The sequence below is a fragment of the Heptranchias perlo genome, chromosome 3 (genome assembly GCF_035084215.1).
Source record: "Heptranchias perlo isolate sHepPer1 chromosome 3, sHepPer1.hap1, whole genome shotgun sequence".
In the NCBI taxonomy this organism is placed as follows: domain Eukaryota; kingdom Metazoa; phylum Chordata; class Chondrichthyes; order Hexanchiformes; family Hexanchidae; genus Heptranchias; species Heptranchias perlo.
The window spans coordinates 27,189,040-27,202,195 of record NC_090327.1 but is presented as its reverse complement, the minus strand read 5'-3'; the positions used below and the strand labels follow the sequence as shown (position 1 = coordinate 27,202,195).

General features: G+C 42.8%; 1 protein-coding gene across 1 annotated transcript in view; it reads right to left on the bottom strand.

Annotated features, from left to right (window-relative positions):
• Positions 1-2,774: 2,774 nt before the first annotated feature.
• fam135b (family with sequence similarity 135 member B) overlaps positions 2,775-13,156 on the bottom strand; it is a 392,147-nt gene continuing 381,765 nt past the window's right edge. The window contains exons 19-20 of the mRNA XM_067978580.1: positions 10,430-10,543; positions 2,775-9,247 (exon numbers count right to left, since the gene is read on the bottom strand). Of these exons, the coding sequence (XP_067834681.1) occupies positions 9,042-9,247; positions 10,430-10,543 (320 nt within the window). The 3' untranslated portion in view covers positions 2,775-9,041. The remainder of the gene's footprint in view (positions 9,248-10,429; positions 10,544-13,156) is intronic.

The following is a 13,156-nucleotide window of genomic DNA, read 5'->3' as shown; positions in this document are numbered from 1 at the left end:
GTATGGGGAAGGATAAATCAGAGGGGGAAGAGTCACAGCTAAGTGGTTTCTAATGCTACCTAGTAGCCAATTATGGGGGGCAAGATGACAAGAAAAAAACCCAAAAACTCAATGTGGGACAGGATTCACGTGCCTGAGATCCGGCAGATGGTGGAGTATTAAAGCTACTGTTCTTAAAGCCCTTTTCATCTAATCTTTGAACATTTTCATTGACTGTTTATTTTTATGGATTAACATTAAACTCTCATCACATCTGCTTGGAAAATATAAGATTAGTCTTAATTCCAAATAAGCAGTATGCACACATAACTCAAAGGCAGGTGGGGAGGTGGGGGTGGTGGAATTGAAGTTATTTATGGCAATATTACAGTATTGTGATATTGTGGATGTGCATTTACAATATAAATACTCTCCATGTAAATATGGATTTATTATAAAAACCTCAGAGATCAGACTTGCAATTCTGCACCATGTCCCATGTATTATGGAGGTCATTATCGAGATATCCCAGATCAGGTGGTCTGATTAAAAGTAACTGGACCGGTATCAGTTTACTATATGAGAAAGCTGGGGATTGTATGGATGAAACAGCAGATGATGATGTGGCTGGAAGGACTAATGTTCTCATTAAAAATATATAATTTTGTATAGTTTGTTTGTCTTTGGTTTCCTTAACCAGAAATCACTTACAGAAACTGCCGAGTGTATCTGCCATGATTTTGCCCACAGGAAGTCAGGATGAAATAATTTTCCATCACAGGACATTAGTGATGGTGTGGGTATAATTGTGGGGATCTGCAGCTTCTGGAACTCCATCTAGTAGCAGAAGTGTGCAGCTGCCAGTGTGACTGTGTCACAAAGTGGTGATGCCCAAATAAGTGCATGACATACACAGAAAATTTAATACAGAAACTACTTTGCATTTTTAAGGCTACTTTATACAGTGGGAATAAACATGCAATACAATCACTTTCAGGAGCGAGATTAGAAAACATTTCTACACACAAAGGGTTGTAGAAGTTTGGAACTCTCTTCCGCAAACGGCAATTGATACTAGCTCAATTGCTAAATTTAAATCTGAGATAGAAAGCTTTTTGGCAAAGGTATTAAGGGATATGGGCCAAAGGCAGGTATATGGAGTTAGATCACAGATCAGCCATGATCTTATCAAATGGCGGAGCAGGCACGAGGGGCTGAATGGCCTACTCCTGTTCCTATGTTCCTAATCAACACAGATTATGGAGGTCTGTCATTTTTTTAATTCAATCTTGGGATGTGTGTGTTGCTGGCAAGGTCAGCATTTATTACCCATTCCTAGTTGAGAAATTTTGATCAGACTGAGTGGCTTATTAAGTTGTTTCAGAGGGCAATCAAGAGTCAACCATGTTGGTGTGGGACTGGAGTCACATATGGGCCAGACCAGCTAAAGACAGCAGGATTCCTTCCCTAACGGGCAATAGCGAACCAGATATGTTTTTATGACAATCCGACAGTTTCATGGTTAATTTACAGATACCAGTGTTTTACATCTGGATATAATTTTCATTAGACAACTGAATTAGTTAAAGTAATACAAATTACTCATCCACATACACAATGTGATTGATTTATTTCATGTACATTATAGGAACCGGAATAGGGCATTCGACCCATTGAGCCTGCTCTTCCATTTTGTTAGCCAAACTGTTCTATCATACTGTTATTTCAATGCATTTTGAAGTACTCAAATGAAGCTGTTAACTTTCTTTAATTTACAGTTCCACATAAAGAAATACTTGTATTTGTATAGTGCATCTCATGACCTCAGGACAGCCCAAAGCGCTTTACAGCCAATGAAGTACTTTTGAAGTGTAGTCATTGTTGTAATGTAGGAAACATGGCTGCCAATTTGCACACAGCAAGGTCCCACATGCAGCAATGAGATACTGACCAGATAATCTGTTTTAGTGATGTTGGCTGAGGGACAAATATTGGCTAGGACACTGGGGAAACCTCCCCTGCTTTTCTGCAAATCCGAAAGAAAGCACCTCTGACAATGCAGCACTTCCTCAGTACTGCACTGAGAGTGTTAGCCTGAACTATGGGCTCATGGCTTTGGAGTAGGACCTGAACCCACAACCTTCTGACTCACGAGGCGAGAGTGCTACCATTGAGCTAAGGCTGACAATATCAAAGTGAAACGGGCTCAAGGTGCTACACACAATGAATTACTCTTGACTGTTACATAGGCAAACAGCGCAACCATTGCACCAGCAACAACCCACCAACAGCCATGAGATGAATGACCCGTTAATCTGTTTGGCAGTGTTGATTGAGGGAGGAATGTTGGCCTGGACACTGGGAGAGCTCCTGCACTTCTTCAGATCATGCCATGGAGTGTTTAACATCCATTCACTTGAATGGGAGCCGGCAAGTTGGACCAGCTCGGAGGCAGATCTGGAAACCTCCAAGTCTGGAAAGGCTAATCCAGTCTATTGCTGTTAATTCAAAGTCATTTTGTTTTCTGCTTTTAAAAAAAAATCAAATTATCCAGGAATTCGAATTAAGCATTTTCAATAAGAAGGCACAGGAAAAAAAATCAAATTAACAGATAATTCAAATTAAGCAAATTAAAGGTACAATATTTATCCAGAAGTGGAAATCTATCTCCTATGCCTGTTGTTATTCATCACTATGTCTTATGGTGATGGTTTCCAGCAAAAACACAAATGCTATGTAACTATCACCAGGCCTAAATTGATGCTGAAACATTGAAAGACTCCAGAAACTCCAAATAAAGGAAGTCAAGAACTTTATTCAGTTTGTACACAGAACACAAGCCACCACGAATGATGCAAAAGCAAATGTAGAAAAATAGTAGGATCATATTGGCACTGACGACTATCTGTTCTGTACACAGTTTTAGTCAAAATAAATAGAAGATTTCCATCTTGCAATGGCATCAATGTATACAATAAACTTCTGCTTTCATTTACATGAATAATTATAAAGGCTGGGGATTTCCTTGGTGCTGCTCCCACTCCTCTGGCGTTACTTCGTCTGAAGTGCAGCAGAAACTGTGTTTACAGGCTTCCACTCTGCCAGCAAAGCAATGCCGGTTAAATGGGAGCAGCTCCGAGGAACTTCCTGGCCAAAGTCTGGAGGCATCCCACCCAGCTTGTTAAGATATCTGTTAAATTGTCTGTGAATGTTTGTGTGCTTGCTCCAAAGTCATCCTTTTCAGTCCTGGGTCTGGGACTAGGGTAGATCTCCGTTAGATTTAAAGTGTGCGTACATGGGCTAAATCTGGAGATATGGAATGTGAAAATATGATGAGTTGCTAATGGTTTGGCGATATTGTTTTTACATCCTGTGGTTGTAATATTAAAAGTAGCAGAGGGAATCTGGGTCTAGGAAGTTTATTTGGTTTTGCTAGTGATAGTACTTTAAGCTTGCCACAGCACCGAGTGAATATCTGTTAAACCTGGACCAAAAAGAAGACGTGAATATTGGAAAGCTGAAATAAAAGCAGGAACTGGTGGGTTGATCATCATCTGAAACAGAAAGAAATAGGCTAATGTATTGGATGGGATACTTCATTTGTTCTTATGAAGGTTCCCACCTAAAATATCACCAACTTTCAGGTGCTGACTGACCTGCTGTGCATTTGAAGAATTCCCTGTTTGAAATTTGCAGGGCTATGAGGAAAAAGCAGGGGAGTGTTACTGATTGGATAGATCGTTCAAAGAGCCGGCACAGGCACGATGGGCTGAATGGCCTTCCACTGTGCTCTATGATTCTATGATTAGGGAGTTTTTTTCTTTAACTGCAGCTTGCCCATGTACTTTCACATAAGTTGAATAGGTGCTTGGTTTCCTTATTTGGAAATGGAAGAATCTAGTCATGACTTGATTCTAGACAAACAAATCTTATTGACCAATCTAGGTGATAGATCAAGATCTATGGGGGAGGATGCCACCAAAGTTGAAGAGAGTAGGATAAGTTAGGGAGACACCAAGCTTTGATTTTTAGAAGCCTGAAAATTGTAGGGGAAAAGAAAGACTGAGCAAGTTCCACAGTTTTGAGGTGTTGGGAAAAAACATTTTAAAATGAGCTACATCATGATTTGAAGACTGAAACGGCATAGAGGCTATGTAGAATGGTGAATTGTGGGATTAGAAAGAACAGGAAAAGAAAATTCAGAAAAGCAATGACTATAGTGCAATTGATAACGTACAGAAAGACAAAGGTTGTGAGAGAGATTGAACTATTATATCTGTCCTCTAATACATGGTGTAACTTGTGGGGGGAAAAAAAGAGGTAAACGAACAGAATAACAAAACCAGTTCATTCATCCATGTAATGTGGAATCCTTAATTACCAAGGTTAAAATGGAATGCTCTTTTCTACTTGATGAATACGATTCTGGTGATAATTTAATCACAGATTCAACTGTGATCTAGCACAGTCTACCCAGTTTAATGTGGACCATTTTATTTTATCTGTAAAACTCATTTATCTGGCCACCAATTTGGAAATGGTTCAGAAAAGTGTGTTCATCACTCGATTTACTCAAATTCAGCACCTGAACCTAGAACAAGTTAGTTTTGGTAAAGTGCATGTTTCTTTGTTAAACTGACAAGGCTGATAGAAATTTAAGATGTAAATGGACCTGTAGCAAAATGTTAGTGTGACAGACCCACGAGTTACATCGAAACTACAGCACAGAAACAGGCCGCTCGGCCCAAGTGGTCTATGCCATCACTTATGCTCCACACGAGCCTCCTCCCTCCCTACTTCAGCTAACCCTAAAAGGATACCATTCTATTCCTTTCTTCCCCATGTGATTATCTAGCTTCCCCTTAAATGCATCTATGCTATTTGCCTCAACTACTACTTGTGGTAGCACGTTCCACATTCTTACCACTCTTTGGGTAATGACGTTTCTCCTGAATTCCCTATTGGATTTATTAGCGACTATTTTATATTTATGACCTCTAGTTTTGGAACAAGAGGCAAGAAACAATCTGTAGCTGCTTAATGAAATGAGCCGTGAAAAAGGTCATGATAGTAAAGCATTTACAGCTAATGTTAACTGTTTAAATTGTTAAATAAGTGCACACTGAGGCTGCTTATTATTTCTATTATAATAATAAAAGCAGTAGTGTAATGTGCGTGTGCACCTGAGCAGCCATCTTGAAATGTGTTAGTCCAAAATAAAATAAAACAAGGTAGCCTGTAGCTCTCCTGATGTTCTATTTTTGCGAGTACCCTCATCCATATACCCAACCTCCCACAACAATGGCTCTCTGAAAAACTTGTTATAAATGTGGCTGGAGCAAGGGTGTTTTGGCCATAAGGGAAATCAGACATTTTCTGAGACATTATAGAGAGGATGGTGCTGGAGTAGAGTTATTACAGAGCCTAACTGTGCCAAGAACTAATTTAGGATGACAACAGATACAGTCCATTACCCAACAATGCCTCAGTGACCTTGTCATGTCAACTGTACATCAACTAATTGAGCTCCCTCACACCACTAGGCTCAGTAACGCTGCTCAGATAGTTCTACTTGATGATGTCATTAGCAATCATATTTTGTTTTACACAAAAATCAATAGAAATTGACAGATAAAAAAGGAAGTTAAATTTCATCATAATGGCTTGATATTTAAAGAGGAGCACTTATGACACAACTTTATCGTGTACACTATTGATCATGCAGCTTTCCGTGCCTTTGGCCATAAGCTTGAGTCTCAATGATATCAGCCACCATAGAGAGAGAGTTCGATCACTTCAAAAGGTGCTTTTGTATTGCAGGAATGCAGCCGGTAGGAGACGCATAGGCCGCCAACCTCAGTTACATTTCACATTAAAATGTGGATCTAAGAATATATCGTCCAGTTAAGGGAGTTGTTTATTTTTACGTAGAAAATGTGTTTATGTGGTGTTTATGCTCCACACGAGCCTTCTCCCACCTTTCATAAATCATCAAAAGGAAAGTGTTTTTCAGAAGGGCGAATGGCAATGCATTGTCTAAAAGGAGTAGAAATGACATATTGCACATTATAGAACTACGGTTAAAACAAATCTTGTGCTGAAAGAAATGAAGGAGCCAACAACTCATTGGTTCAAAACAGCAGGTGATCAGAAAGGCAAACAACAGATCAATGTTTCAGAAGGACTTTCATACCTGAAATAGTGGGGTAAATTTTGCTCTTCACAGCATGGGCGGAAATCTGACAAGAGTGGATTGCCCATCCATTATAGAGCCCGTCTGAATTTCATTCCATTGATTTCAGAGAGGGCTTTATAACGGGTAGCCGATCCACTCTAACAGATTACCGCCCAGGCCGTGAAGATGAAAATTTACCCCGTTACCTTTTCTGTTTCAGGTGCTGATCAACCTATTCTATTATCTTCAGCGCTTTCTGTTTTTATTTCAGATTTCCAGGATTTGTGGATTTCTTCTTAGCTTATTTGCCTTGTCTTTGAAATGAAGCAGAAGTGGTGGAATTGGATATGATGGGAACGGATAGGGGCAGACAACAGGCAAATCTGATACAGCACAAAACCTTGCTTTGTAAGTAGAAAAATACTTTATGTATCTTGATTAACCCAAAGAAACTCAGAAGGATGCTACTTTGAAATGTCAGTTATAAGGATCAGTTAAACACAAACTCATATTGCACAAATATGATGGGCCCATATTCACAGTAACTAACATCCAGGTGACAGACCACACCAGTGTATAAATTATTTCCTCATTTTTTTTTACCCTGTCATTTCAATAAAGAACACACATGAAGGTGTGATTTATAAACTGGATTTTACATTCTTACATGTACAATCCAAAATACTGTCAGGATTAGATACCACACTATGTATAAATTAGTGATTATGGAAAGATAAACGGTGCATATGGGCCCTTACAGTACACTATCATGATACGGGAATATTTAATAACAAATAAAACACTGAATTAGGATATGGCACTTTTACAGTTAACAGAAGGAGCTCCCAAACACAACATAATTAAACCAAATCCTAACATTAAAGTCAATTCCCCACCAATTCTGTAATTTCAGAGTAGTTCTTTGATTCCTGTCCCCTCATGGCAGTTAACACAGAGACCAACAGAGGGCTGGGAGTGCGTTACATGGCTGTAGCATACTTGCACGATTTTGGATGACATCATAATTTCACTAAGGTCATAACAATCTCCAATATTCTGAGCTTCTTCAATGGCCCAATTGGTAAAGCCAGAATGTAACTGAATCATTGAGAGCAAAGGGTCCCACGTTCAGTAACTGGTCTTTGAACAGTCAGTTGATCTTGACTGATGTGAGAGAGCAAGACCTCGATTTTAACCACCCCCCACCCTCCCCTAACGATCGGTAGGAATCCCCAGCTCCAGCATCCCCGATGACTGCAACGCGCAAAGGGAATCCCCAATCTTCCCCAACCTCCGATCGCACAAAGGGAATCCCCAGCCATCCCCAACCTCTAATCGCACAAAGGGAATCCCACTGAAGTCAATGGAAATTACAATCGGGAGAGATGTGAAAGGGGCTGCCGACTTGTTATCGCCCGTTATACACAATCGCACAAAGTCAAGATCTACCCCAAATACTCTCAGTGCAGCTACAGCATAGGTCATAATAAGAAAATAAAGTTCAAAGCAAAAAAATGGTCATTCGGCCCATCAAGCCCATTTCATCCAAAGTCCATTCTTGTTTATTCTATCATGCACTCACCTTCCCTACCCCCAAGCACCACCTGATGATCGCCCTCTTTAAAGAATCATAGAATGCGGCCATTCGGCCCATCGTGCCTGTGCCAGCTCTTCGAAAAAGCGACTAATTAGTCCCACTCTCCTGCTCTTTTCCCATAGCCCTGCAAATTTTTCCGTTTTACGTATATATCTAATTCAAGTTCCTTTCCCTACCTCCCCAAAAAATACACCGTTGGGCATCATTCTGCATCTAAATCATACTCTACCTTACCTGAAACTTGGTGCCCAAAGTAAAAATGTATTCCATTCCCCAGTACTGATATTCCTCGCCGTGATGAGCACACAAATAATTCAAATTTGTTACAATCTCTAATTACTCAATGTGGCCAAGATTGGCTACATGAGTGTCAGTGCCTGCTAGGATAGCGGTCATCAATGTATGAATAAAATTAATCCAAAGAAAAATGAAAAATCCTGCTGTGACCTTTGCACTAACTATTATAAGAACTAACAGATACATGGGAGTGATTGATTTTCTAAACTCATAATGGGGCTTCAGGTAATGTTTTCGAACTGCTTGATGTCACCCAAGCCCTGCTCACTTGTGATTACACTTCTTTACCCATCATTCTGCATGTCTCTCATCACCACATGAAATGAACAAAGCACGCAAATGTGACAAACTAGGCTGCCGCGGGGGAACGTGGGTTTAAACTGGCACAGTTCTGTCCTAGTAGTGATTTGATGATGCCAGAGATGCAAGAACTTTTTTTTAACGAATGGTTAGATTACTCAGATTAGGAATTAATAATTGCATGGAAAAATCTCTCAGTCATTTGCAGTAGATTCCGTTGATTTTCATCCGTTGGTTCTAACCTGGTAGGATACGCGTGTATCAGATGGCATACATTCAATTTTATTTTTACCCAAAAGTGACTGAGAAACCACTGCAGTGCCATGTTTATTCCACAGGGGAGGAATCAACATCTGTTCTTTTCCATGTGGAGACAGACACGCGACAGTTAAACAATAAATAAAAAGATAAATCAGAATCGCTACTCAAGTTATTTATCGTAGAAAGCCTTTTCTTAATTTCTCTGTGTAATTAAGGCAGGAAAGCATTTTTAGATAGATTTAATCTGAAATGTAAATTTTTTTTTAGTACTATTTACAATACAATCATGTTGATCGCATGGGTTAATAAATGGATATATGTAATAAAGAATTAACACCGACTCCGTCAGTGCTTTCCTACAAGAAAGCGTCTGGAGATGTTGTCACAAAAACATTTCAGGGTGTCGTGACTGAGGGAGTGAGCGAGGGGGTGCTACATGAAGTAGTGTAATCCCGCCACCAGTAGGAACTTTTCCAGGAACAGTTCAGAGTCGAGGACGGCAATGTGAGCTGCCCGTCCGATCAGCGCATTGGCAGTGTTAGGCAGCGCGTGGAAAATGTCATAGCGGATCAGGGTGCAGTCCTCAGCCTCTGCCACTGGCCGAAGGAGGTTGTTGATCATCTCGGTGTAGACACAACCTGTCCCAGCAACAAAAGAGAAACTCTTTTTAAAAAATGGAAATATATGAATTATTCATAACAGAAGTTGACTTTTCAAATGTATATATTTATTTCCTTCCTGACTTTACCTTCTATCCCCCTCAAGATTTTATGCAGTCAATGAATACCCCAAAAAACATTTAAAAATTATGAATTTTGCACTCTGCAAGATGAGGGATTTTAGCAATGGAAAGTTTTCCTAATTCAGGGTCCAAGTCAAGTGCACCCAGAGGATGTGGAGGACCTGCCGATCTTAACAGCAGGGCCTGATTTAAATAAAAGTTCCTGGAGTGGCACCCGACATCTGGCCAGATTCATTGCCAGGGACTGTTCCCACAGGTAGTCAGTGGGAGGAGCAGTCTTGAGGCTGATCGGAGATCGGGGGAGGCTGGGGCTAGGTAGGTCCGAGGACTCCTGGGGGGAGAGAAGCACTCCTGGCCCACAAGGAGTTTGAACAGATGTAATTCTTAAAGACTTACCTTGACCTCTTCTGGCCAGTCAGCGCCTCCCGCCGTGGTTCTGCTTCTGGGCTGCCGACAGTGCAGGGCTGCCCCTGAAGTGAAGTTACTGTTATGTCGCGGCCTGATAATGTCATCGGCCCGCCACTTTTGAATATTAAGTAGGCCCCCGCGTACCTTTAGCGGGAACCTCGTTAATGGCATGATTCACTGTCGTAAAAATCACAGCAGCCAGGAACACGGTGAGTTGGAACTAGGAGCTAGAATGTTAAAATGTGAACCCCTCCCATGCACCATTCCCACTGGGCGAGGGGGAGTTAAAATCCCGGCCAAGAGAGAAAATTGAGAGAAACAATAGCTGGCTGATTACCTAAGGTGGAATAGGATTGGCACTGTATTGAGATGCCAGTGAGCTAGAGATGATCATGATCCAGTTAAGAGTCATTCTTTCACACACCTCAGACCAGTGGAACTCCTTCCCTCTCTCAGTCTTCCCTTTCTCCTTACAATCTAAAGGCTTTTAAAACCCAGTCTAGGTGTCACCTAATCACTACTTCTTCCCTAATCATTTCAACCTCATTGGTGCCCTGGAAGATAGGTCTTGGCCCTTCATCTAGGTTTCTCAATTTAAAAAAACACAGAATCAACCAAAGGTATTTAAAGAAAGAAAACACAACAAAAGAATCATTAAGACAACACTTACCAGACTGTCTATCTTTCAAAGCTGTCTTACACATTTCAATCCTGGCAGAGTGAAAAGGAACATATCGATCCTGAGTCGATGCCACCAGCATAACATTCTTGAAGTACTGCAGCCCTATATCAAAATAACAGGTGACCATTAGAAATTAGATCGAAAAAGAGGCTTTTTGTTTTCCAATTATTAGTAACTTCTTCTTTCCCTCATTCCTCTCTGGGTCTCACTGGGCCTTCTGCTGCTGAGAAGAAAGGAGGGCGACCGACTCCCACATCTCCGCCAAAGCTAATTGAGAAGAGGCTAATGACAACATCCACACAGAGGCCCTGACTCTCTGATTTTTCTTCTGCATCACCCCCCCCACCGCCCCTCACCTGTCCACAGTGGAGTGGGGGGAGCGTTATGGAGATAAGGTCCCTCAAAGCAAGATGCGCGTGACAAACCCGAATAAAAAAAAATTACCTTTTCGATGCAATTGCGATGTAATTGATGGTGATTAAAGTTCTTTCCGGGTTTCGCGCCTGACAGCTAGCCTGATTGACAGGCTGGCTGCTGACAGGAGCTGCAACACCGAGGTCGGGGGGGGGGCGGAGGGAAAGAGAGAGAGCGAGACGTCATTGGCGCTGGAACAGAAGATCGGGGGAGAAAGAGTGGAAGATCGGGAGGGGAAGAGTGGAAGATCGGGGGGGTAAGAGTGGAAGATCGGGGGGAGGGGAAGAGTGGAAGATCGGTGGGGGAAGAGTGGAAGATTGGGGGGAGGGGAAGAGTGGAAGATCGGGGGGAGGGGAAGAGTGGAAGATCGGTGGGGGAAGAGTGGAAGATCGCGGGGGGGAAGAGTGGAAGATCAGGGGGGTAAGAGTGGAAGATCGGGGGGGTAAGAGTGGAAGATCGGGGGGGAAGAGTGGAAGATCGGGGGGGGGGAAGAGTGGAATATCGGGGGGGGTAGAGTGGAAGATCGGGGGGGGGGAAGAGTGGAAGATCAGGGGGAGGGGAAGAGTGGAAGATCGGTGGGGGAAGAGTGGAAGATCGGGGGGGGGAAAGAGTGGAAGATCGGGGGGGGGGAAGAGTGGAAGATCGGTGGGGGAAGAGTGGAAGATCGGGGGGGGGAAGAGTGGAAGATCGGGGGGGGGAAGAGTGGAAGATTGGGGGGGGGAAGAGTGGAAGATCGGGGGGGGGAAGAGTGGAAGATCGGGGGGGAGGAATGGAAGATCGGGGTGGGGGGAAGAGTGGACGATCGGTGGGGGCAAGAGTGGAAGATCGGGGGGGGAAGAGTGGAAGATCGGGGGGGGGGAAGTGGAAGATCGGGGGGGGGGAAGAGTGGAAGATCGGGGGGGGGAAAAGTGGAAGATCGGGGGGGGGGAAGAGTGGAAGATCGGTGGGGGAAGAGTGGAAGATCGGGGGGGGGGGAAAGTGGAAGATCGGTGGGGGAAGAGTGGAAGATCGGGGGGGGAAGAGTGGAAGATCGGGGGGGGGGAAAAGTGGAAGATCGGGGGGGGAAGAGTGGAAGATCGGGGGGGAGAAGAGTGGAAGATCGGGAGGACATCGGCGGGGGGGGGAAGGGGAAGATCGGGGGAAATTTGGGGGGGGGGGGGAAGAGGGGGATATCGGGGGCTGAGAGGGACATTGGAGAGGGAGATATCGGACATCGGAGCAGGCTGGAAAGGTAGGTTGATTTTGTGTTTTAACTTTGTGCAATGGTTTTTTATTTAACTTATCTAGTTTATTTTTGCCTGATCAGGCGTGAATCAGAAGCCCTGGGAAAGCTGCCCAGGTAAGTTAAAAATCATTCTAACTACCTAATATGTCACAAGTAAAGTACCTTAAGTATCTCAATGAGGAACATTTGGTTCTTTAACTATCATCCCGCCGGCGGGTTGGAGCCGGCTTCTGAACCCGCTCTGCATTTTTGTAATTTTCGCAGGTTCCCCCCACCTCTATTTCAGTTTAAAATTGAGCCCTAAGTGTGCATGGAAGTTGGATGAGGAGGATCAGGTTTGGTTTTGGTATCTCCTTGCATTACTCCCCCTTCCTTAGATAAATAGCCTGCTGACAATCACTGCCTCAGTTCATACATGAAGAGTGGGCCACCTTGGAGAGGTACCTGTAGGTGACTGGTGCCTATGGAACTGTTCCCAAGCATGTCAGCACTTTCAGGTGAGGAGGGCAGAAAATTGGAAGGAAAAAGAAATGATATCATTTATGTATACACTGGAATGACATCACAGTTTCAACTGGTTTTCTACATTTACAAAGAGCAAAAAATATTTTTTAGAAGAAAAACTGCTGCAAGCATTGTGAACAGAATATAAGTTATGACAAATGTGATATGATAAATGTCTCCATTTGTCAACCTTGCATTTGTTGTGTTGCATGGCTGGACGAGTCACAGCCTCCATTTATTTCACAAATTGGTGGAGTTCTTTGATGAAGTAATGGAGAGGGTTGACGAGGGTAGTGCGGTTGATGTTGTGTATATGGACTTTCAAAAGGCGTTTGGTAAAGTACCACATAATAGGCTTGCTGGCAAAATTGAAGCCCATGGGATTGGAGGGGCAGAGGCTGCGTGGATATGAAATTGGCTAAGGGACAGAAAGCAGAAAGTAGTGTTGAACGGTTGTTTTTCAGACTGGAGGGAAATATACAGCAGTGTCCCCCAGGGGTTGGTATTGGGACCACTGCCCTTTTTGATATATATTAATGACCTGGACGTGGGTATGGAGGGCATAATTTCAA